At 42.8% G+C, this 22639-nt stretch overlaps 1 protein-coding gene across 3 annotated transcripts in view; it reads left to right on the top strand.

The window, feature by feature from the left end:
- LOC144698219 (uncharacterized) overlaps positions 1–22367 on the top strand; it is an 82186-nt gene extending 59819 nt beyond the window's left edge. For all 3 annotated transcript variants that reach the window (XM_078570203.1, XM_078570210.1, XM_078570199.1), the window contains one exon: positions 19816–22367. In XM_078570203.1, coding sequence (XP_078426329.1) covers positions 19816–19863 — 48 coding nt within the window. In that variant the 3' untranslated portion in view covers positions 19864–22367. The remainder of the gene's footprint in view (positions 1–19815) is intronic.
- Positions 22368–22639: the final 272 nt, after the last annotated feature.

Here is a 22639-nt window from a genome sequence, read left to right as displayed (position 1 = left end):
GACCCTGGAAGACTTCAGGGATCTGTGGCCGACTGAGGATGTAAGCGTCATGTACAGTCCCTGGAAACTGTGCGCACACCTGCAGGATGCATTTCTGGTGGTCACACACCAGCTGCACATTCAGCAAGTGGAACCCCTTGCGGTTAATGTAGTTGACCGCGCATTGCGACAGAGATCTGAGCGCCACATGAGTGCAGTTGATTGCATCTGGCATCTGTGGGAAACCTGAGATCTGGGCAAATCCAATCGCTCTTGCATCCTGGCTTTCCTGGTCCCAGGTGAAATGCACAAAGTTGTGTGCCCTTGTGAAGATGGCATCCGTGACCTCATGGATGTATTTGTGGGTGGAGGCTTGTGATATCCCACAGAGGTCACCTGTGGAACCCTGAAAGGAGTCACTGGTGTAGAAATTGAGCGCTGGTCACTGTCATAGCTGATATCTGAGGAAAATGTACATATCCAGAGGAAACTTGCCTGCAGTATTACTAGATAAACCAAGCAATGTGTGTGAACTTATTTGCAGAGTCACAGCACTCTTTGATTCATCTTCACTCTGTATTACAAACTTACAAAAAGAAAGGTAAGAAAAGACCATCAGACTCCTCAAGCCTATTCTATCGAGTTAATAATGTAACCTTGCACATTGTCCATCCACGTCCTAACAAAGCTGAAGCAAAATTAACAAAAAGATGTAGCCAGTTGAGGAAGAATCTGGAGAATTTCCTTCTGACTCCCTTAGGCAATTGAGCAAAGTTCCAGGGGACCATTGTTGACCTCAACTCATCATAACTTACCTCCCATAACTGGATGGATCCTTTTCTTCCAGGAACTTGCCCATACACACCATGCCAATATAGAGGACAAGCGGAAATACTTTCAGGGTAATAACCTTGCTGTGTCAACAGGTGACCTTCAGTTTTGCCATCTCTATCCATTTCAGTTATCTTGGATTGTCTACTGCTTGCAATCTAATGATGTTTGGGAATGACATAGGTGACTTGAAGAATATGGCACCTTAAGCTATTCATCCATGATTGGCTGTTTATATCTTTCTTCCATTGCAGTTATTGGCTGGATTTAAACCATCTAATTCTACCTTGGATCATACTTATGGGTCCCAACTTCTCATGAGTTTGTATCTGTAATCACATGGAGCCCTTTGTAAGCTTTTGGTAACTTATCAAGGAAGCAAGCACTGCCTGATAATCGCTTTCAGCTAGGACTGGTGCCGCCATCAGTTCTTGTTTTAAGTTTAAAGTATTGAGCAAGTTTGTTTTATAGAAGATTTACAAACATAAGAAACAGTCACATAGTAAAGCTCTATATTCCAATAAAGTGAATATCCTCCACCTAAGTCCTTGAGGGGGCAAAGTAACAAAAGATAATGGAGTAGAAATTAGATTTCACTGTTCACATATTTTGGACAATAAGTGGGTGCCTAAAACTCTTTGTAAATAAATTTAAAAGAGCACATGGTAATTGTTTTCCTTGAATTACTTACCGCTGTTGGAGGCAATTTTCTTTTTATTATTTGTTCTTGGGATGTGGGCATCGCTGGTTAGGCCATCCCTAATTTCCCTTGAGGGCCTTTAAAAGTCAACCACATTGTTGTGGGTCTGCAGTCACATGTAGGCCAGACCAGGTAAGGATGGCAGATTTCCTTCCCTAAAGGACATTAGTGAACCAGAAGGGTTTTTACGACAATCGACATGGTTTCATGGTCATCATTAGACTTTTAATTCCAGATTTTTAAAATTGAATTAACATTCCACCATCTGCCGTGGTGGCATTCCAACCCAGGTCCACAGAGCATTACCCTAGGCTCTGGATTACTAGCCCAGTGACAATACGCCACCACCTCCCCCCAGAGTATGAATTAATCGATACTATTTCTGGGAAATACCAACTGATGTTTTCACATTCTTAGGAGTTTCAAACCAGCAACTGTTTTCAAATGGACCTTCAAATAGACATACACCAACAGCACTTTTTATATTTACCAGAAGAGAGTCACCCAAAATTCCTGGATTTTAGATATTCCACCACAGGTCTAGAAAGGAACTACCCGTAATTTATAAACTGAGCCAGCATTTACAGTTTGTATTTCAGGAAGATATAAATGGGTTAGTGGAATGCGCTGATAGAAGGGCAGATAATTTAATGTGGGTAAGTGTAAGGCAAGAAAAATGGAATAGGAGTATACACTTAGTGAAAGGCATTGAAGGATGTCAACCAACAGAGAGATCTAGGGATGTAAAAATATAATTCCCTGTGGGGCATGTGTAAATAAATAAAGTTATAAAAAAAAGGCTTATAGTATTTTGGACTTATAAACCTGGCAATAGAGTACAAGATTTTTAAAAATAATGATAAATTTGGATAAAACATTGGTTACTCCGCAGAGTGCAGTTATAGGAAGAACATTAAAACCATAGAGAGTGCTCAGTATAGATTTACCAGGATGATAGTTCTGAGGAGGGAATTAGGATGCTGGGATGATTGCCACGGAACTAGAAAAGGCTGAGGTAATTTAATAGAGGTTTTTAAAAGTATGAAGGTTTTAATTGGATGAATAGAAAAATGCTTATTTCCTCCTGGGAAGGCATTGAGGATCATCAATTTTCAGAGAGCGGGAAGAGAGATTAAGGGAAATTATTTTGTAGAGGATTGTTACCACATCAGTGAGCACATCCTTGATGAGGTAAAAACATGGTAGTCCCTCAATGCCAAATAGTTGGCACGTTCCCAGTATATGTGCAAAAGAAAGCACTTACATTTCTGTTGTGCCTTTAACTACCTCAGAATGTCTCAAAGGGCTTTACAGCCAATTAAATACTTTTGAAGTAAAGTAACTGTTGGAATACAGGAATCATGGCAGCCAATTTATGTACAACAACTTCCCACAGACAGCAATGAAATAAATGACAAGATCATTTTTTTTTTGGTTTAATTATGTTAGCTGAGGGATAAATGTTGTCTAGGATACCAGGGAGAACTCCTTTCTTTGAATAGTGCCAGGGACCTTTTAAGTCCATTTGAGAAGGCAGACGGGACATTGGCTTAGCTAATCATGCTTAAGAAAGCAGGCCAGATTTTATGGAGGAGGCGAGAAGGTTGAGTCGGGTAACTTCCCTACCCGTCTCCTTTAAATAGGACCCCGCCTGCCATTTTTTCATTCCAGAGAGGCGGGTGCGGAATGGATTCAGGCCTGCTGCCTCTATTTACTGGACTATTGGCTGAGTTTTAATGACCAATGTTTGGCCCTCAAACCCCCACCCTTCATTCCCCCCTCCACATCACATCCATCCCACATGCCCGCACGCCTCCTCATATTTCCCATGCCCCTTGTATGCCTCATAGCTAATCACACAGTATCCACTATGGGCAGACTTCAGGAGCCATGTTTTAGAAATGGAAATGAAAAAAAATTAAACTTCTAATAATCTAATAGAGCTCTCATTCAAACATACTTCATACTGAAAAAAACTCATTCATAAAAGCCATTCAAAAAACCCCTCAAGTGATTAATCTGTTTTAAAAACAAACATTTATTTCTATTTCATTGCAGTTCTGATGAAGAGTCATTCGGACTCGAAACGTTAACTGTATTCCTCTCCGCAGATGCTGTCAGACCTGCTGAGTTTTTCCAGGTATTTTTGTTTTTGTTTTAGATTTCTAGCACCCGCAGTTTTTTGCTTTTATCTATTTCACTAACTACATCAAAGACAGATAATCATTTAATAACCTCTTCCAACTGTCAATCAAAATGTGGACACAATCCCTTCGCTGAGATAAGTGGTCCTGGAGTTTTTTAACTCAGCCAAACATTCATACAGCCCCAGCTATCAAAACAAGCCATTGTAGTTCCAGACAATGAAGCCTATTGAAATTGAAAAAAACAGATGGCTATGGTTTTTTCCTAAGCGATATCAGATGACCTGTCAATCAATGCTCTCCAAGAGCAGGTGTTTTTTTTTCTCTAAGTGAAAGCTACAGACTTTTTTTTCAATTTTAAAGGGCTGAGGAGATTTAAATCACTTCAGCTTATGGCACTCCAGTGTTTTCTTCAGTTTTGAATGCATAATAGCACTTTTACAAATGGGAAAAGTACTCTAATGCATCTCAATACTTACACCATGCAGGTCAGTGTAATAGTCAACTTAACTTTGCAGGCAGAGTCCTATAATCAATCACTGCAGTTAAAACACATCTACTTGATAGCATCTAACTATTGAAGTTGAAAGAACAGAGTTTTTTTGTATTTCAAAGCCTGTCATTGAAAGAATTCCAGGAGCAGGTGACTTTTTTTGGTTCTCCACTTGGGACTGTGGTTCCCCTGTGGTTCATGACTCCTCTTGAGATGCTGTGAAACAGGTATTATGGAAGGGGCCTAACTGCACAATAATTGTTTGGAGGTTGGCGGGGAGCTGCAGGCTGATTGGGTTGTGAAGACAGGTGCATTGCCCACTCCCACAATGGAACTGGCATGGGTGGGAGTGCTGCGTGCACATGGGCTACCCGTACCCTTATCCTGTGCCAGCAAAATATAGCTGTAACAGGGTTACACCTGCCATTTTTAAATCTGAAAATCTGCACCAGCATCTCAGCATTCCCTCAGTTTAGCATTGAAGAGTCAGTGATATTTTTGTGCTGAAGTCTCTGGAGTGGGATCTGTACCCACAATCTATTGCCTCAGAGGTGAGAGTACTACACTGAGCCACGAATAATAATTTACCCTCCAGGCTTCTGTCTCCTCCCTCTAATGTCGCTCATTCTGCCTGCTGCTTATGTTACTCATTAATGTTTTTAAAGGAGAGCGGATGGCATGATAATTAGACATTGTTCAGTTTGTGTTAAAATTCATAGCAGCTGGACAGTATGTAAGGCAGAAAAAGTCAGCTTGCTTTAGTCAGGTTGTCCCCTAATTTTATTTTATTCGAATGGCTGGGGAAACAATTATAATTTGATGTCGAGGTTAACAATCCATTCAACAGCTTCAGCTGATGTAGTATGAATGGTTGTGTTGCCGTTGGTAATGGATCTCTCAGGGCACCGGAGTGGTCTGACTTGGATGGCCACAATCACAATTTCCTCACGTTTCACTTGCAGAGCAAGTGGTCACAACTTCTCTGGCTTGTCCTTAAGTGGTTGAGGGTTGTCCTTATTTTCCACGGAAGGTTACATATGAACATATGAATTAGGAGCAGGAGTAGGCCACTCAGCTCCTTGAGCCTGCTCTGCCATTCAATAAGATCATGGCTAATCTAATTGTAATCTCAACCCCACATTCCTGCCTACCCCCGATAGCCTTTTACCCCCTATCAAGCTCTGCTTTAAAAATATTCAAAGACTCTGCTTCCACTGCCTCTTGAGGAAGAGAGTTCCAAAGACTCACAAGTCTCTGAGAGAAAAAAATTCTCATCTCTGTCTTTAATGAGTGACTTCTTATTTTTAAACAGTGACCCCTAGTTATAGATTCTCCCACAAGAGGAAACATCCTCTCCACATCCACCCCTGTCAAGACACTTTATCAAATGCCTTCTAGAAATCTAAGTATAATACATCCACCAGATCCCCTTGATCCACAGCATATGTGACTCTTTCAAAGAACTCCAATTAATTGGTTAAACATGATTTCCCTTTCACAAATCATGTTGATTCTGCCCTATTGCCTTGAATTTTTCTAAGTGCCCTGCTATAACATCTTTAATAATAGCTTCTAACATTTTCCCCATGACAGATGTTAGGCTAACTGGCCTGTAGTTTCCTTCTTTCTAAATCCCTCCCTTTTTGATCAAAGGAGTTGCATTTGCTATTTTCCAGTCCAATGGAACCTTTCCTGAAGCTAAAGAATTTTGGAAAATTAAAACCGATCCATCAACTATCTCACTAGCCACTTCTTTCAAGACATTAGGGTGAATTCCATCTGGACCTGGGGATTTGTCAGTCCACAGCCCCAACAATTTACTCAATACCACTTTCCTGGTAATTGTAATTTTCCTGAGTTCCTCGTTCCCATCCGTTTCCTGATTTACAGATATTTTTGGGATGTTACTTGTGTCCTCATGAAGACTGAAGCAAAATACCGGTTGAATTCATCCGCCATCTCCCAATTTCCATTATCTATTCCCCAGACGGACTTTCTATAGGATCAACGCTCACTTTGTTAACCCTTTTCTTATTTAAATATCTATGGAAACTCTTACTAGCCATCTTTATGTCGCTAGCTAGCTTTCTCTTGTACACTAATTTTTCCCTCCTTATTAATCTTGTCATTCTTTGCTGTTCTTTATATTCTTTCCAATCTTCTGACCTGCCACCTGTCTTTGCGTAATTATATGCTTTTTCTTTAAGTTTGATACTGTCTTTAACTTTTTTAGTTAACCACAGATGGTGGGCCCTCCACTTGGGATTTTTTCTTTCTCATTGGAATGTATATATTCTGTATATTCGGAAATATCCCTTTAAATGTCTGCCACTGAACTTCTATTGATCTATCCCTGAACCTCATTTGCCAGTTCACTTTAGCTAGATCCGCTTTCATGCCCTCATAATTGTCTTATTTAAGCTTAAAAAACTGCAACTTCACCGCTTGGATCAGTTATCAGGTTGCGATTGATGATGTTTGAAGTCAACCAGGTGGCGCACCATTAAGAGGTGGGGCTGCCGTTAGTTTGTGGGGAGTGGAGTATGTCCCAGTCGGGGCCATTTCAGACGAATACATGGGGTTTTTTGAGGTCCTGAGTAAATGGGAGTGCTTCGTTCGCTATCAGCCGGTGGTGTTCTTTGAGGAGGATATTTCCCTGAGGACATCAGGAGGTTCAATGGGTGCTAGCACAGGAAGCCACTCGAGCTGTGTTGGTCTCAACGTCCCGAAATAATCCTCATGACTTCCTGGGGGTGGATATCTACCACGTTTGTTGGCAGCTCCTGCGCCAGGTTGAGCAGCAGCACTTTGCTGTTGGGTAGCCAGGGCAAGTGAAGAAGTGCGTAGTGTGTTGGCTCTGCTGCCCCTGGTGGTACCCACCAGTTTCTGTATAAGATTCATTCTAGTCTTGATCTCGGCTCCGGTATTCTGGAGGTGTTATTAGTAGGCCAATGTGTGGTCAAGAGTGATACCAAACTATTTTGTCATTGGGTTGTGAGTGATTGGTTGGCCACAGAACTGGACATAAAGTTCTTCCCTGGCCCTCGGGTTGTTCAGGTGGAAGGCTGAAGCAACAGTCTTGGAAGTGTTTGGCTGAAGTCTCCATTTTCTGAAGTAGGTTTTCAGAGAACATAGATCTTCAGTAGGTCATTTCTTAATGTACTAAAGTTCTTTAGCCTGGAAAGCAAGAGCCAAGACGCAACATATGCAAAGAACAGTGACTTTGTGGGAGAGAGATCACTGGTATATATGATGAAGAGAGCCAGGGAACGACTGATCTTGATGGAGCCTGTTGTTGGTTATGCATGGGTGGCTGATTTGATAAGAACATAAGAAATAGAAGCAGCAATGAACCAGGTGGCCCATCAAGCCTGCTCCACCATTCAGTACAATCATCGATGATATTGGGCTTTAACTCCATTTTCCTGCCCGCTCCCTATATCCCTTAATTCCCTGACGGGCCAAAAATTTGTCTATCTCAGCCTTAAATGTATTCAATGATGGAGCATCCACAACCCTCGTGGGTAGAGAATTCCAAAGATTCATAAACGTTTGAGTGAAAAAATTTCTCCTCATCTCAGTCCTAAATGATCGACCCCTTATCCTGAGACTGTGCCCCCGTGTTTTAGATTCCCCAACCAATGGAAGCAATCTCTCAGCATCCACCCTATCAAGCTCCATCAGAATTTTGTAAGTTTCAATGAGATTGTCTCTCATTCTTCTAAACTCCGGAGAATATAAGCTCAGTTTGATCTCCAAGGTACACACGGAACTGTCGGTTGCTGATCATGGAGTTAATTAGTTGTAGAGTTTTCAGACTGTTTGGAGAGTTTCAACAGCATACTTGTGCACAAGATTGTGTCATAATTGGCCCTCTTGCTACTCCTGCAGCACTTTGCTATGGCTGCATGTGAATTCGTAGTGGAAAAGTCAATGTTTCTCTCAGCATTAACCATCCTTGGTAAGTTCTCACATTACTACAGAGGTAGTGATTCCTATCTTGAAAGCAGCTATTTGAAGGACACTAACCACCCGAAAGATTAAGGGGGCATAATTCACTGTCAAAATAACTGGGCGGCGTATGACACTTGCTTTTGCGTAAATGTTATGGGAGCTTCAAGCAAGAACATAAGAACTAGGAGCAGGAGTAGGCAATTCAGCCCCTCGAGCCTGCCCCGCCATTCAATACAATCATGGCTGATCTCATTTCGGCCTCAACTCGAATTTCTCGCCCTCTCCCTATAACCTTTCAACCCGTTACTAATTAAAAACCTGTCTACCTCCTCCTTAAATTTATTCAGAGTCCTGGCATCCACTGCACTCTGAGGTAGTGAATTCCACAGATTCACGACCCTTTGAGAAAAGTAATTCCTCCTCATCTCTGATTTAAATCTACCACCCCTTAGCCGAAGACTATGGCCTCTCGTTCTAGAATGTCCCACAAGGGGAAACATCTGCTCCACGTCTACTTTGTCTATCCCCTTCAGCATCTTATATACCTCAATTAGTTCTCCTCTCATCCTTCTAAACTCTAGCGAGTATAGGCCTAAACCGCTCAATCTCTCCTCATAAGACAAGCCCCGCATCTCCGGAATCAATCTAGTGAACCTCCTCTAGAGGTTCAGGCCACTGAACTGCCTCCAATGCAACTACATCCTTCCTCAAGTAAGGGGACCAAAACTGTGCACAGTACTCCAGATGCAGCCTCACCAATACCTTGTACAGTTGCAACAACACTTCCCTATTTTTATGCTCTATTCCTTTAGCAATAAATGCCAAAATTCCATTTGCCTTCCTTATTACCTGCTGTACCTGCATACTAGCTTTCAGCGATTCATGCATGAGGACACCCAGATCCCTCTGCACTGAAGCATTCTGAAGTTCCTCTCCATTTAAATAATAAGTCGCCTTTTTATTCTTCCAATCAAAATGGGTAACCTCACACTTATCCACGTTAAACTCCATCTGCCTAATTTTGGCCCATTCACCTAACCTGTCCATATCTATTTGTAAATTTCTTATTTCTTCATTGCAACTTACTTTCCCACCTATTTTGGTGTCATCTGCAAATTTAGCTATAGTTCCTTCTATCCCTGAATCCAAGTCATTAATATAGATTGTAAAGGACCCCACTAGTTACAGCTTGCAATCCAGAAAAAGACCCATTTATCCTGACTCTGCTTTCTGTTGGTTAGCCAATCCTCTGTCCAAGCTAATATATTACCCCTAACTCTGTGTGATCTTATCTTGTGTATTAATCTTTTGTGCAGCACCTTATCAAAGGCCTTCTGGAAGTCCAGATATGCTACATCTACAGGATCCCCATTATCCACTTTGCTTGTTACATCTTCAAAGAACCCTAGCAAATTAGTCAAACATGATTTACTCTTCATAAAACCATGCTGACTCTGATGGATTGCATTTTGACTTTCCAAATGCCCCATTACTACTTCCTCAATAATGGATTCCAACAATTTCCCAACGACAGATGTTAAACTAACTGGTCTATAGTTTCCTACTTTCTGCTTCCTCCCCTTTTTGAATAAGGGCGTTATATTATCATTTTTTCAATCCACTGGAACCTTTCCAGAATCCAGGGAATTTTGGAATCTTATAGCCAATGCATCTGCTATCTCCGCTGCCACTTTCTTTAAGACCCTGGGATGTAGGCCATCAGGTCCTGGGGACTTGTTACCCTTTAATCCCAATAGTTTGCTCAGTACTTTTTCTCTAGTGATGGTGATTGTTCTAAGTTCCTCCTTCTCTATACCCTCTGCACTACCTGTTACTATTGGGGTGGCACTATTTTCCTCCACCGTGAAAACTGATGCAAAAGATGTAAACTTGAAAATCCAAAAGTTGCTGTTCAGATTGTGCCATTACAGCATTAGCTTCACAAATATGTCATCTCGCTAATTGCTTCATCATTTATTTATTTAGCAAATCCAAATCTGCGAAGCTAAATGATAGCTGCCTGATTCACTGAATTTATGGTGATTAGTCCACCACTTAGTCTGTAGAGGCGACACTCCTCGGTAATGTGCAGCATCGTTTGTGTCTTTCCACAAGTGCATAAGGGGTTTGTACTGAGGCCCCAGCAGTGGAGGCTGGCTGCAAAGGGGCCCTGGCTTGTCCTGAACCTATTTAGCAAGGACCACTGTCGCCATGGCAGTTCAAAGCCATTCAACAGATGGGGTTTGTCACAAGGAACTTGTTAGTGACTTCCCGTGTTTCCATTCCTTGACCCGAAGGATGTTTGCTGGTAGATCTTGCTCAGGAAAGGTGCTCCATATGGGGCGCCAAGGTGCAAGGCAGGCAGTAGGTGGGCTGAACAGGTCATCGTGGAGTGGAATGTGAGGTTCAGTACAGATGGTTTCAGCCAGCTTGTGGGATTTCATCAGTCAGCGGATGTGTGTTGAAGTGATATTTGCAAGGACAGGAAGCCAGGGAGAGGTGTTAAGTGGAGAGTTCCAGTTATGATGCATTCAGTTGAGTGTCAACAAGATGTGTGTGTTATGACCTTTGCCAGACAGGTGCACGGTACTCTGCTGAGGAGTATGATAGGACAAGTGGGGTCTGGAGTGCTGTGGAAGCAGCACTCCATGCGGATGCAGCAAATTTGGTAAGCAGGTTGTTTCTGGTTGTGACTTTTGCTGCAAAGGGTCGTGATCTGTGGGATTCACTACCTCAGAGTGCAGTGGTTGCTGGGACGCTGGGTTGAAAGGTTATGGGGAGAGGGCGGGAAATTGGAGTTGAGGCCGAAATGAGATCAGCCATGATCGAAATGAATGGCGGGGCAGGCTCGAGGGGCTGAATTGCCTACTCCTGCTCGTAGTTCTTATGTTCTTATATTCTTCAAATATTTCCAGAAGGGCAGAGTCCTATCTAGAGCCACTGCCGAGTATATTGAGTTGGCATCATGCCTCATCACTGAAATGCATTCAATGGCATAAAGTTGCTGTAGTTGTGCAGCATATATGAAAGAAACTTGCCAGGTCATTCACTTGTCCCTTTCAGACTAAGTACTCTTTTTAATGATGTGATAAGTGTTACCACAAATCAACCACACTAGCACTGAAAGATTAAATGTTGCTAGTGTGCACTTTCACTCCTTCACATTTTAACTGATGTTAAAAGTTTTAAAATTGTAAAATTAAAAATAAAAGTTTACTTTTTGTTTCTCATCTTTTTCTTTCATTCTCTTAATCCGATCTTTCTTTCCCTCTCTTTATTTCTCTTTCTGTACCTAATTTGACATTGAATTTACCCACCTTATTTTACATTACCTTCTCTGGCCCAAATTTTTGCCGATTTGGAAGAGCTCTGCACATCAGTCAAAATGGCAGTGGAGCCCCAATTATAGAAATTCGGCCCTCGCTCCTGCCAATTTTGCTGGGGGTGTGGAATGTGTTGGGGGAGGGGGTCTGGAAATGGGACAGAACATACTTTGCCCATATGTGGATTACAGAGGCAACTGCATATTCAAAAGTGTAAGTGCCTTCAATCTGTAGCAATTTTGGTCACCCAGCTTTCTGAAACATGACTCATGGGCTTTAGACATTTGAACAAAAGATCTAAACTTGTTGGAGTTCTTTGGAGAGATCGGATACCCTTTTGACAAGGTCAGGTACCCCTTTGAGAGAGGTCTGGTATCTTTTGGGATTGTTTAGCATAGACATGAATAAAAAATTGATAAGATCTGTAGAACTGTCACACTGTCATTTTAATCCTCTGCTCTTTAAGTTTTTGGAAAAAAAACAGTTCGCGGTTGAAAGAAATTAGAGATTGCAATTTCACGATAAGCCTGAGGGTTGTCATTATAGGATTAGTGTTGCTTGACTGCTTCCACAACCTACCATTATCTGTATCATTATCATATAACTGTAAGTTCACAGTTTAATTGATAGCTCTATGTGGTTATAAAGAGATTAGTTGTCTTTGATGTGGGGTTATGATACAAATGTTTGTTTTTATTGCGGATTAAGTACTTGAAGGAATTTAAATGTATTGAATAGGTTTTTATCAATGAGTTTTTTTAAATATAGGGAAGTCTGTAGTAGATACTTAGAACCTCATTTTATTTTATCTTAGCATGGCTCCTAAAGTCTGCCCATGGTGGGATACTGGGTGAGTTGGCATGTAGGATGTAAGAGCAAAAGGTGGTGGGTGTGGCATGAAGTGTCATGGGGCTACTGTAGGCTATCGGAATGATTGGAAGTCATGAGTTGGCACTATTTTGGCATTTTTCTATTCATTCATGGCATGCGAGCATTGCTGGCTAGGCCAGCATTTATTGTCCATCTCTAATTGCCCTTGAGAAGGTGTGGTGAACTGCCTTCTTGAACCGCTGCAGTCCATGTGGTGTAGGTACACCCACAGTGCTGTTAGGGTGTTCCAGTGTTTTGACCCAGTGACAGTAAAGGAATGGCGATATATTTCCAAGTCAGTGTGTGAGTGGCTTGGAGGGGATCTTCCAGGTGGTGGTGTTCCCATGTGTCTGCTGCCTTTGTCCTTCTAGGTGGTGGTGGTCGTGGGTTTGGAAGGTGTTGTCTAAGGAGCCTTGGTGAGTTTCTGCAGTGTATCTTATAGATGGTACACACTCCTGCCACTATGCGTTGGTGGCGGAGGGAGTGAATGTTTGAGAATTGGGTGGCAATCAAGCGGGCTGCTTTGTCCTGGATGCTGTCAAGCTTCCTGAGTGTTGTTGGAGCTGCACTCATCCAGGCAAGTGGAGAGTATTCCATCACACTCCTGGCTTGTGCCTTGTAGATGGTGGACAGGCTTTAGGGAGTCAGGAGGCGAGTTACCCGCTGCAGGATTCCCAGCCTCTGACCTGTTCTTGTATCCACAGTATTTATATGGCTAGTCCAGTTCAGTTTCTGGTCAATGGCAACCCCCAAGCTGTTGATAGTGGGGGATTCAGCTGTGGTAATGCCATTGAACGTCAAAGGGCAATGTTTAGATTCTCTCTTGTTGCAGATAGTCATTGCCTGACACTTGTGTGGCACGAATGTTACTTGCCTGGATATTGTCCAGGTCTCGCTACATTTGGGCATGGGCTGCTTCAGTATCTGAGGAGTCGCGAATGGTGCTGAACGTTGTGCAATCATCAGTGAAGATCCCCACTTCTGACCTTATGATGGAAGGAAGGTCATTGATGAAACAACTGAAGATGGGGCTTATAAAGGGCTATGGGGATGTGTGGTGGTCATGGAGTGGCATAAGTTGGCACTGAGTTGACATGGAGGGTCTTAAGAGCCATGAAAGGTGGGTAGAGGGGCATTGGTTGGCATGGAGAGTATGAGAGACCATGGGGGTAGGTGGGGTGCGTGAGGTGGCATGAGTTGGCATAGCTGGGACATGGGGAGTGTGTGGGGGATGAGGGGGTGTGAGAGCTGGAGGGCTGCTTTTTATTTTGTTCTTTCTGTGACAACTGGAACAAAATCCTAGATCACCGAAGCGGGCCGTTTAAACAGGCTGCCTTAGCACCCAACAACCTCTGTGGAGGCCTTCATACTGTTTCAGGGGGTGGCGGGCCTGACTCCATTTAGCACCACCCCGACCCCCGGAACAAAAACCATATGGGACACTTATGCACGAGTCGGGTTTGTGGAGTCAGGAATTTCCCAACTCTGTGTTCCTGATGCGGGAGCGCAAATTTGGCTCTCAGTCTTTCTGTTATTCATTTCAGAATCCTTTAATCTGATTATTTAAAGAGATACACAATTGCTTTCCCCGTTCTTTCGGGGCCCAGATACCCCCTTTCTCTTGCTGTGATGTTAACAGCTCACACTTTCAGCAGCTTGTCACAAAAATTTAACAAACCTAACCATGCAAGGGCCAATCTAACTAACGGCAGATATTGCTAGATGTCCTACCCTAGCAAATTATGGCCTATTGGGGTAAAGATTCTTCTGTTTTTCCTGCCCATTAATTGTAATGATTTGAATGTGGCAATATTGCAAACTTCAGCGGAGATGTAGCAGTTATCACAAAACAATTGAGTAACTTACCTTATTTAATCAGTGTACAGCAGCATTGACCTTTGTAACTGCAGGTATTAATATACAGTACAATAATACTTGGGAGCGAGATACTGTTTACAGAACAGTAGCTGTAATCTTTATAGATATACTAAAACTGCATGGAAGGTGAGACTAATACTCCTTACAGTACTAATTTTACAGTACTAATATTGTAGTGTTAATACTCGTACAGGACAGTGCAATACTCTACTTATATTCCTTACAGGATGGTTCTAATACTCCATACAGTACTGCTACTTGTAGGATTGTGCCAGTATTCTTTACAAGGCAGTATAATATCTAGAAGTTTACAGCACAAAAAGGGAGGCCATTCGGCACGTTGTGTCTGTGCTGGTTTTTTTGCTGGGGCAACCTAAAACTAAGCCAACTATTCTGTCCACTCCCCATATCCTTGCATCTCCTCTGCATGAAATATTTATCCAACTTTCACTTTAAAAAGGCATGGTTTCTGGCTCAACTGTTCCTGTGGCAAATCAGTCCGCGATTCAAGACTGCACTGTGTTTGGTTTGCTTTTCGGGCTCCCCGCATGGCAACTCTCCCACCTGCCATTGGTTGAATACCTGCAGTGGTGAGATGAGTTCCTTAAGTGGCATTAATTGCCCATTTAAGGACCTCAATTAGCACCTGGGCCAGAAGGCCTCAGGAACCTTTCCACCTCGACTTAATTGGAGCAGAGGCGGGAAGACAGCAGGGCTCCTAGCTCGCACCCTCCCACCAGATTAAATGCACCCGCCTCTAAACTCGCTGCTGGGGTCATTAAATTACACCCTGTGATTCTATTCTATTAGTTCTTTGTGCTTCCCTTTCTGTCCCCTTCTGTTTCTTTCCTTTCTGTTGGAAAGGACGTGGCTTGAATGGAGCTACCGGCCATTGAAGACTTCAGGCTGGATTTGGGATGAGGGGGAGAAATGTCACCCTCAGTGGCTCCTTTCCTTCCCCCGATCCCAATCACACATGTCTCCCTCCATGCTTGTTCCTTCCCCTTTCTTAGAGCCCTCCTGTTTTTCTCCTTCACCTCTCCTCCCCCCATCATTTACACATCTGCTTTCCTCTTCAACCCTACCTCCCCTTTGATACCTCCCTCCCTCCCTCCCTCCCTCCCCCCCCCCATTTTCCCTTTTCACTCCACTTCCCTATGCACCCCTCCATTTTCCATTTCCTTACTCTTTCCCCTCTTCCACTCTTCCCCTACCCTCTCCTCTCCCCTTCCCTTACCACCTCAATCTCCCCACCCCTTCCCCTACTGCTACCTTTCTCCTCCTGCTTCCATTTTACCTTTTCCACCTCCCCTTTCCCCCTTCCTCCCATCTCTTTTTCCCCTTCCTGTCCACTTTCCTATGCCCTCCTTTTTCTCATCCCCACCTCCCTCTCTATTGATTCATAATTACCAATAATCCTTTTAATTGCATCTTCATTACCTCATTGTATTCCCTAAACAAAAGCAAATATTTTACTCAGTCGCTATGGACACGCATGAATGTGAAATAATGCGCGATATTTCAGTCAGCGGGTGCGCATGGAAGTTGGCAGTGCCCATCGACAATTAAGAGGGCTGTTAAGCCCATTAATCAATTAATTAAATGGAATTTTTCCCTGCCCATCCAACCTTACGGTTGGTGGGTGGGCGAATAGATCAAGCGGCCTTTGGATTTTTGAGGAAACCTCACCCAAGGGTGGGATGAGATTTCCGATGTTAATTAAAAATAAAATAAACATTTTTAGAACTCACTTTCAACATGTCCCTGCTCATGTGACGGAGTCATATGAGGGGCATGTTTTTCTTTTTCTAAAAAACTTTATTTCTCATGTGAAAAATCTTCCGCTCCCTGAGGCAGCTCTGTGCCTTCAGCGAGCATTCGCTGAGCGCACCCGTGTGCATGCGCTGACTTCTGCGCCCGGCCCCCCAGGCAGCGCTGAGCATTTCAGCATCCAGTTAACTGGCTGTTTATTGGCCAGCCAGCGTGAAACCGCAGTCGGGGCCCAATTGTGGCCGTCAGACCGTTATGTGGCCGCTCCCAGGCCCGCCCGCTGCGCCAACCCGACGAGGGGAAAAACCTCCCCTATGAGCCCGTTTTTGAAATGGGTTGGGGGAGTTACAGATCAAACGAAGGACCTCAGTCCCAGACCCCATAACAACTGGGGGAACCACAGCTGCAGTTGTTGGCCATCCTCTGGAGGAGTTGCCCCCCCCCCCACCCCCCCCAAGGATCATGGCCCGGCTGCAGGCATTTTGAAAAGTAAAAACAATCTTACACGGCCTCTCCTTCGCAGTCTCCATCTTCAGATTGGCAGCTCCCGCCTTGGTTGGAGGGGCTGCCAGTTACTGTGCTGGAAGGCTCCCATTGGAGTTCATGATTGAGTGGTGAGCCCGTTCCTTTGCCGTAATTACCTGAAGTGTTGAATATTGTGGTGGGCGTGCCTAAAGCACACCGTGCGGGGTCAGAATCAGAACTAACCCGCATTTCTGGTTCTCAACCCAATTGAAAATCCATTCCAATCTTTTTTCATATTTTCTTTTTCTCCCTGACTGGTTCTCTTACTGAGCACATCACCTTGTATTGTAATCTCTAGCAGACTTCTTAGTAGCTTGTCTTGTTAGGCATGCATCAGTGGCTTTTCTGTTGTTGCTGTTGCATTCTGTTCGCCAACTTTGAAAACATGTTGATACCCTCTCATTCCCCTCCCATTTTTCCCTCTCCTTCACAGGCCCATTTTTACATTCCTCCCCTCCTCCTTTCCTTTCATTCTCTTCTGCCATTTTTCCCTCTGCTTCACCCCCCTCACAACTCCGTAACCTGCACCCCAACTCTGAGGCTAGAATTTTCCGGCCCCTCCCCAAGGCAGGGCCAGAAAATTCCTGCCTGAGCCTTTGTTTGATTTTCAATTTTTTTTTAAAGATAAATCAAGTTAGAATGTGGAAAGAAACTATTTTTTGCCTTTCCCTCAGTCTGCCTTTTTCCCGTCTGTTTCTATAATCTTTTGGTATGTATTTAGATCAACCTCACAGCAGCACACAGGTGGGGATAACTAGTTGACTTCAAACAATGCATTTCTTTTTGTAAGTAGCAATATTGGAAGAGGCAGTCGCTTGGCAGTTTTTCCCTTCCTAATCGATCCCATTCCAGTTTCTCTTTCTCTCTCTCTCTCTCGCACCCATTCCCTCAGCTTGATACATTTACGGTACAGTCATTGTTCACACGGACAAACACTGCAATAGCTGTGTAATCAGACTGACCACTGTCATTTTTCCTTTCGCTTGTCAAGCCCTCCCCTTTAAAAAAAACACTGAAAATAAATATTACCTCAGTAAAGCTTTTGTTATATGTGTCCTCTTGTTTTTCAAAATTAATTGAAAGTTGAAGAAAAATATTGCACCACTGCAGGATACCAATACACCATGCACATGCTAAGAGTTTACAAATCAAATTCAGTCAGTGCCATGCGCAAAGGCTTCAACTCCAAGCCCAGGCTCTTTGAAGAGGCTTAGGTCTTCAAGTTAAAACTTTAATGAATGAATTAAAAGGCATGTAAAAGCTATTAGATAAATTTAACGATATTGTGAAATATGTATTATTAGATCTTTGTTTTTTGTGTTGAAATGCATGTGTTATATATGAGAAAACTGGTAGGCAAAATAGAATCTCAGAAGCATGTTAGTCGATTAATGGGAACCCAGTGGCCAGATTGCACAATCTCAAGGTAATATACTCTCACTATAAAATAGCAGCTGTTGTGTGTCACACAGTATGGCACCTTTAACACTGGCATAACAGGAACTGCATGTAATTATGATGGGAGTAATTTTAACTTCTAGTCTTGGGTGATAAAGAAATCATAATGAATTCGCAGCTCGTTTTACACCTTGCCCAGTTTCTTCTCCCTTGTAAAAATCAAAATTTCTCCCAATTTTTGTTAATGAAGAAAGCTGTATATGTCCACTATTGAACCCAAGAAGCCTTTTAAGATGTGAGCAATTCTGAACTCCAGGACAGTAAGCATAAAGGCCCTTAAAAAACAAACCAACCACTGGAGTTTATTTCTAGAGGGATAGAATTGAAAAGTGGAGAAGTTATGCGAAACTTGCATTGAACTTCGGTTACACAACGTTTGGAGTAATGTGCACAATTCTGCTTGCCCTGTTATGAAAAGGATAGAGACACTGGAGAGGGTGCAAAAATATTTACAAGAATGATACCAGCAGAGAGGCTATATCTATCAGGAAAGGATGTACAGCGAGGCCAGGTCACTTTTCTCTTGAAAAGTGAAGTCCATGGGGTGACCTAATAGAGATCTTTACAATTATGAAATGTTTTAATACAGCAGCATCAGAGTGTTTCTGCTTCGGGGGAAAAATTAAGCTAGAGGCGATCAGTTAGTCACAAGTAATCAAATAGGAAGTTCTGAAAAATCTTTTTTACCCAGAGAGTGGTGAGAATGTGGAGCTCGTTGCCAGAGGGAATTGTTGAGGTAAATAGTGTAGATGGATTTTAGGGAGACTAGTTAAGCATGAGAGGGAGAAGGGATGAGAGGGTTATGCTAACAGAGTTAGAGGGCGGAGGCTCGAGTGGCGTATGAATTCAACAGGTTGGGATGAATGCCCTGTTTCTGTGCTATATGTTCTATGTAATTTAATGAACCTTAGAAAAGGAACATAAAACAGCTAATCCTACATTGAGTAATGAAGTAAAATGATTCTAGAGGTTAGGGCAATTGTTCCATTAAATACTAAACCCAGTGTAAGAGCTTCATCTTTTTGTACAGTGATGAAATCAAAATGATTCCCAGTGGGTTTTCAGTGCATCACAAGCTGTATGTCCTGAGGGCATTAAAAGTTAACCATATTGTGTGGGCCTGGAGTCACACATAGGCCAGACTGGGTAGGACTGGCACATTCTCTTTTCTAACGATCATGAGTAAACCTTTTTACAAAAGTCCAGCAGCTTTCGTGGTCATTCTCTGCTGTTAGGCCAGATGTGTTGAATTTATTTTAAAATTTGCCTTGGTGGGAGTTGAGCTTCTAATCTCTAACTTGCTCTTCCTCTACCATAGCCAAGTAGGTGACCATGTCCTGTTGTCTGTGTGCCTTTCACCAGAGTTCATTTAAGTACGCACTCAAAACATTAACCTGATTTTACAGACACTGACTGACCAGCATTTTCTGCTTTTTACTTCGACTTCAGCATTGAAAGTGAACCTTCGGCTTGGTGGCTGAATCAGAAGCTACTAAGTTCGAGCCGCGCTCTGCACACACAGCCCCAGTGAGTGGAGACCAAAGCTGTGGCTCAGAATTCTGGGTTGACATCCAGTGGGCTCCCTGCATCTGGTCGATGTAGGCAATCCTCCACCCCACTCACCACCCCACCCCTCTTGGGTTCTTGTAGCCCGAAAACCCTCTCGTCCTACAGGACGAGCCAGCCTATGGGCAGGTATGAAGATGGCTACGGTGCTGGAATAAGTGTTTACATCACGGTCTGTGAGACTGTTAATCAGGCTGCAAATCTACTTCACTCTATTCACCAAGAAAGTAATGTGAAGATACAAAAGCAACAACTTCATTGTTGGCAGGTTTTTATTTCTATTTTAATTGTTAATCTAACTTTTCCTTCCTTTCCCTTTTGTAGAGGATAATCGTTCCTGGTGGAGGGGAAGCTTTCAGGTGGTTCTTCTGAGAGTAATTGACGAGCTCCTCACAACCTCATGAAACGTGATTTGCCTCACGAGTGGAGAACGTGTTCTGCATGTGTTCCTTACGCAAGGCACGAGTTCTATGCCAGTGGTTCCTTTTTGTTATCATAGTGGACATTGTATTTTTTAAGCATCTTTGGTTTTATGTGAAAACTACGTGTTGGTATTGTTAGGGATGAATTGTACAAAAATGCAACTTGTACTGTTTGATGGAGAGAACTGGACAATCATTATAATATATTACGTATGCATTTGTGGCCAGTGCTATTGTTTATTAAAAAGAACTTGTTTTAAAAGATGGGGATTAAGCAATAACCTGCAGTGCAATTGTATAGATAATGAGCATGATTTGTAAGCTAGTGAAGGATATAACTGTTTTACTAAGAGCCAATTCTTTTTCCTCTGGGTTTAGCAACAAGTTTATATTTCTTAGCATGCTCCCAGCTCTTGCTTCCTCAGCCTGTTATCAGCTGCTTCTTCATACTGACTGAAGAAGCCAACAGGGCTGTTATAAGGCCATTTGGTTTTCAAAAATAGTGGACCAATTGAATAACAGATGAGTAGTAAAGGCCATTCTATTCAGCATAGGAGGTGGCACAGAGAGATGGAGGAGGTCGTTGGTTGTAACGAAATCCCCTTGCCCTCGTAGCCGTCAGTTACATTTGTTACACAACACCAGCAAAGAGACATACTTCACAGGGTCTTATCTTCTCTAAAAAAGAGATACATTTTGGTGACAGTACAGGCCGAGTGGTCTTTGCAGAATTCGCCATATGGGGCACTGTAATTCCTAATCAGGAATTAGCAACTGACTTCAGAAGACACTCAGGTATATTTTCACCCAGTCACTGATGTCAGCAAAACCTTCCCTTCGAGCTTCTGACAGGAAGAAAATGTGTCACTGCAGTTAGCAGGGCCACTTCCAAAGTGCAAAATTACCTCCATAAATAAGATGAAATGCTCCTCATGACTCCTTTACGATGAAAGTGCCTGTAATGGTTGTTTAATCTTTCAGTTCTGTGCCAGATTATTGAAGTACAAATGGATGAGGGGGCAGTTTAGTGGGCTACTGCCCTGACCTCTTGGCTCTGAAACCCAGAGCACCAGTCCAGCTTCAATGTCTAGAACAAAACCCTTTCTCTCGCTTTTACCGACAGCAAGCATTCGACAAGCAATAACTTTGAGAAATCTCAACCCGCTCACTTCTTGCTGAGTGCAGATGCATGGAAAAAGTTGTCCCCAACTGGGCACTGTACTCGGAGTCTCACATAAAGAGACCACTGGTGTGATTGGTGGAGGAAAGAAAATTTTCCCAATAGTTTAGTTGGGTATGCTGTTCTGCTTCAGGGTTTTCGGCACTTTGTTGACATGGAGTGGACGTGGGGAAGATGTTTCCATTAGTAGGAGAGACTAGGACCCGAGGGCACAGCCTCAGAGTAAAGGGAAGACCTTTTAGAACAGAGATGAGGAGAAACTTCTTTAGCCAGAAAGTGGTGAATCTGTGGAATTCATTGCCACAGAAGGCTGTGGAGGCCAGGTCATTGAGTGTATTTAAGGCCGAGATAGATAGGTTCTTGATTGGTAAGGGGATCAAAGGTTACGGGGAGAAGGCGGGAGAATGGGGTTGAGAAACTTATCAGCCATGATTGAATGGCGGAGCAGACTCGATGGGCTGAATGGCCTAATTTCTGCTCCTATGTCTTATGGTCTTATGGAGTCAAGGGAAGTTAAGGCTGCATTTGGTTGTGGTATCGCACCCCAGGGAATTCCAGTTGGTGCTTTGGGTAATAGTGTTTCAGTTATCACATTTCTCATCTTTAAGAAGTATTAAGATATTCACCAAAGTTAAAGAAAACAACCTTGATTTGCCTGCGACCTTTCTTGGATGGGGATCATTTTGAATTTGAGCAAAGTCAAAATTAGACTCATAGTTGTATTCGTGCAACCTGCTTGATTTAGTGAAAATGTTTTGTTAAAATAAATTACAATGTTCTCTCATTCAGCCAGTTACATGCAATTGGATCGAAGTTGAAGGTCTGATCAGTGTTTCACATTAACTGGCTATGAAGTAAAATGAAACTGTAACTCTGAATTAAAATGACGAGTAAGGCAGGGTCAACATCCTGAAACGTCATTTCTCTAAAGGGCCGCAGATAAGACTACTCTGTATTTCTAGCATTTCTTGCTTTTATTTTTCAGTCTCGTTAGGCCTCGGCACTTGGGGACCTGTGCAGTAACAGCCTGCAGACGCACATTTGCAGCCAGAGTTAGTTGCATGCTATGTTCATACTTCCCTGATCTTTTTTCTTTGATGACCTTGTAGCTGAAATCAATCATCGCTAAATGTGGACTAGTAGCCTCTCGCTGGCATATTCAGTCTGGGCCAAGATGTTTGTGTGGCATCGTTTTATTGAACTAAAACTATTTTTGTAATTGATTTTGTGAGTAGTTTTAACATGCACCAAAATAAAGTGTGTTACTATGATCAGCTCAAAAGTCAGGAATCTGCATCCATTTAAGTCTTTTATTTCATCCTTGATGCTAACGAGGAAAGAAGGTACTTATATTTATAATAGCTTTTATGATCTTAGGACATTCCAAAGCCCCTCTCAGCCAGTGCAGTATTTTTGAAGTGTAATATGGAGAAGTACATGAGCCAATTTGTGCATGGTAAGATCCCACAGCTAACAACATGATAATGACCAGATAATCTTCCAGAACACCAGGGAGAACTCCCCTGCTCTTCTTCAAACAGTGCTG

Source organism: Cetorhinus maximus, chromosome 2 (assembly GCF_964194155.1).
Source record: "Cetorhinus maximus chromosome 2, sCetMax3.hap1.1, whole genome shotgun sequence".
In the NCBI taxonomy this organism is placed as follows: Eukaryota; Metazoa; Chordata; class Chondrichthyes; order Lamniformes; family Cetorhinidae; genus Cetorhinus; species Cetorhinus maximus.
The sequence above is the reverse complement of the archived record's forward strand: the minus strand, read 5'-3'. Positions and strand labels throughout refer to the sequence as shown.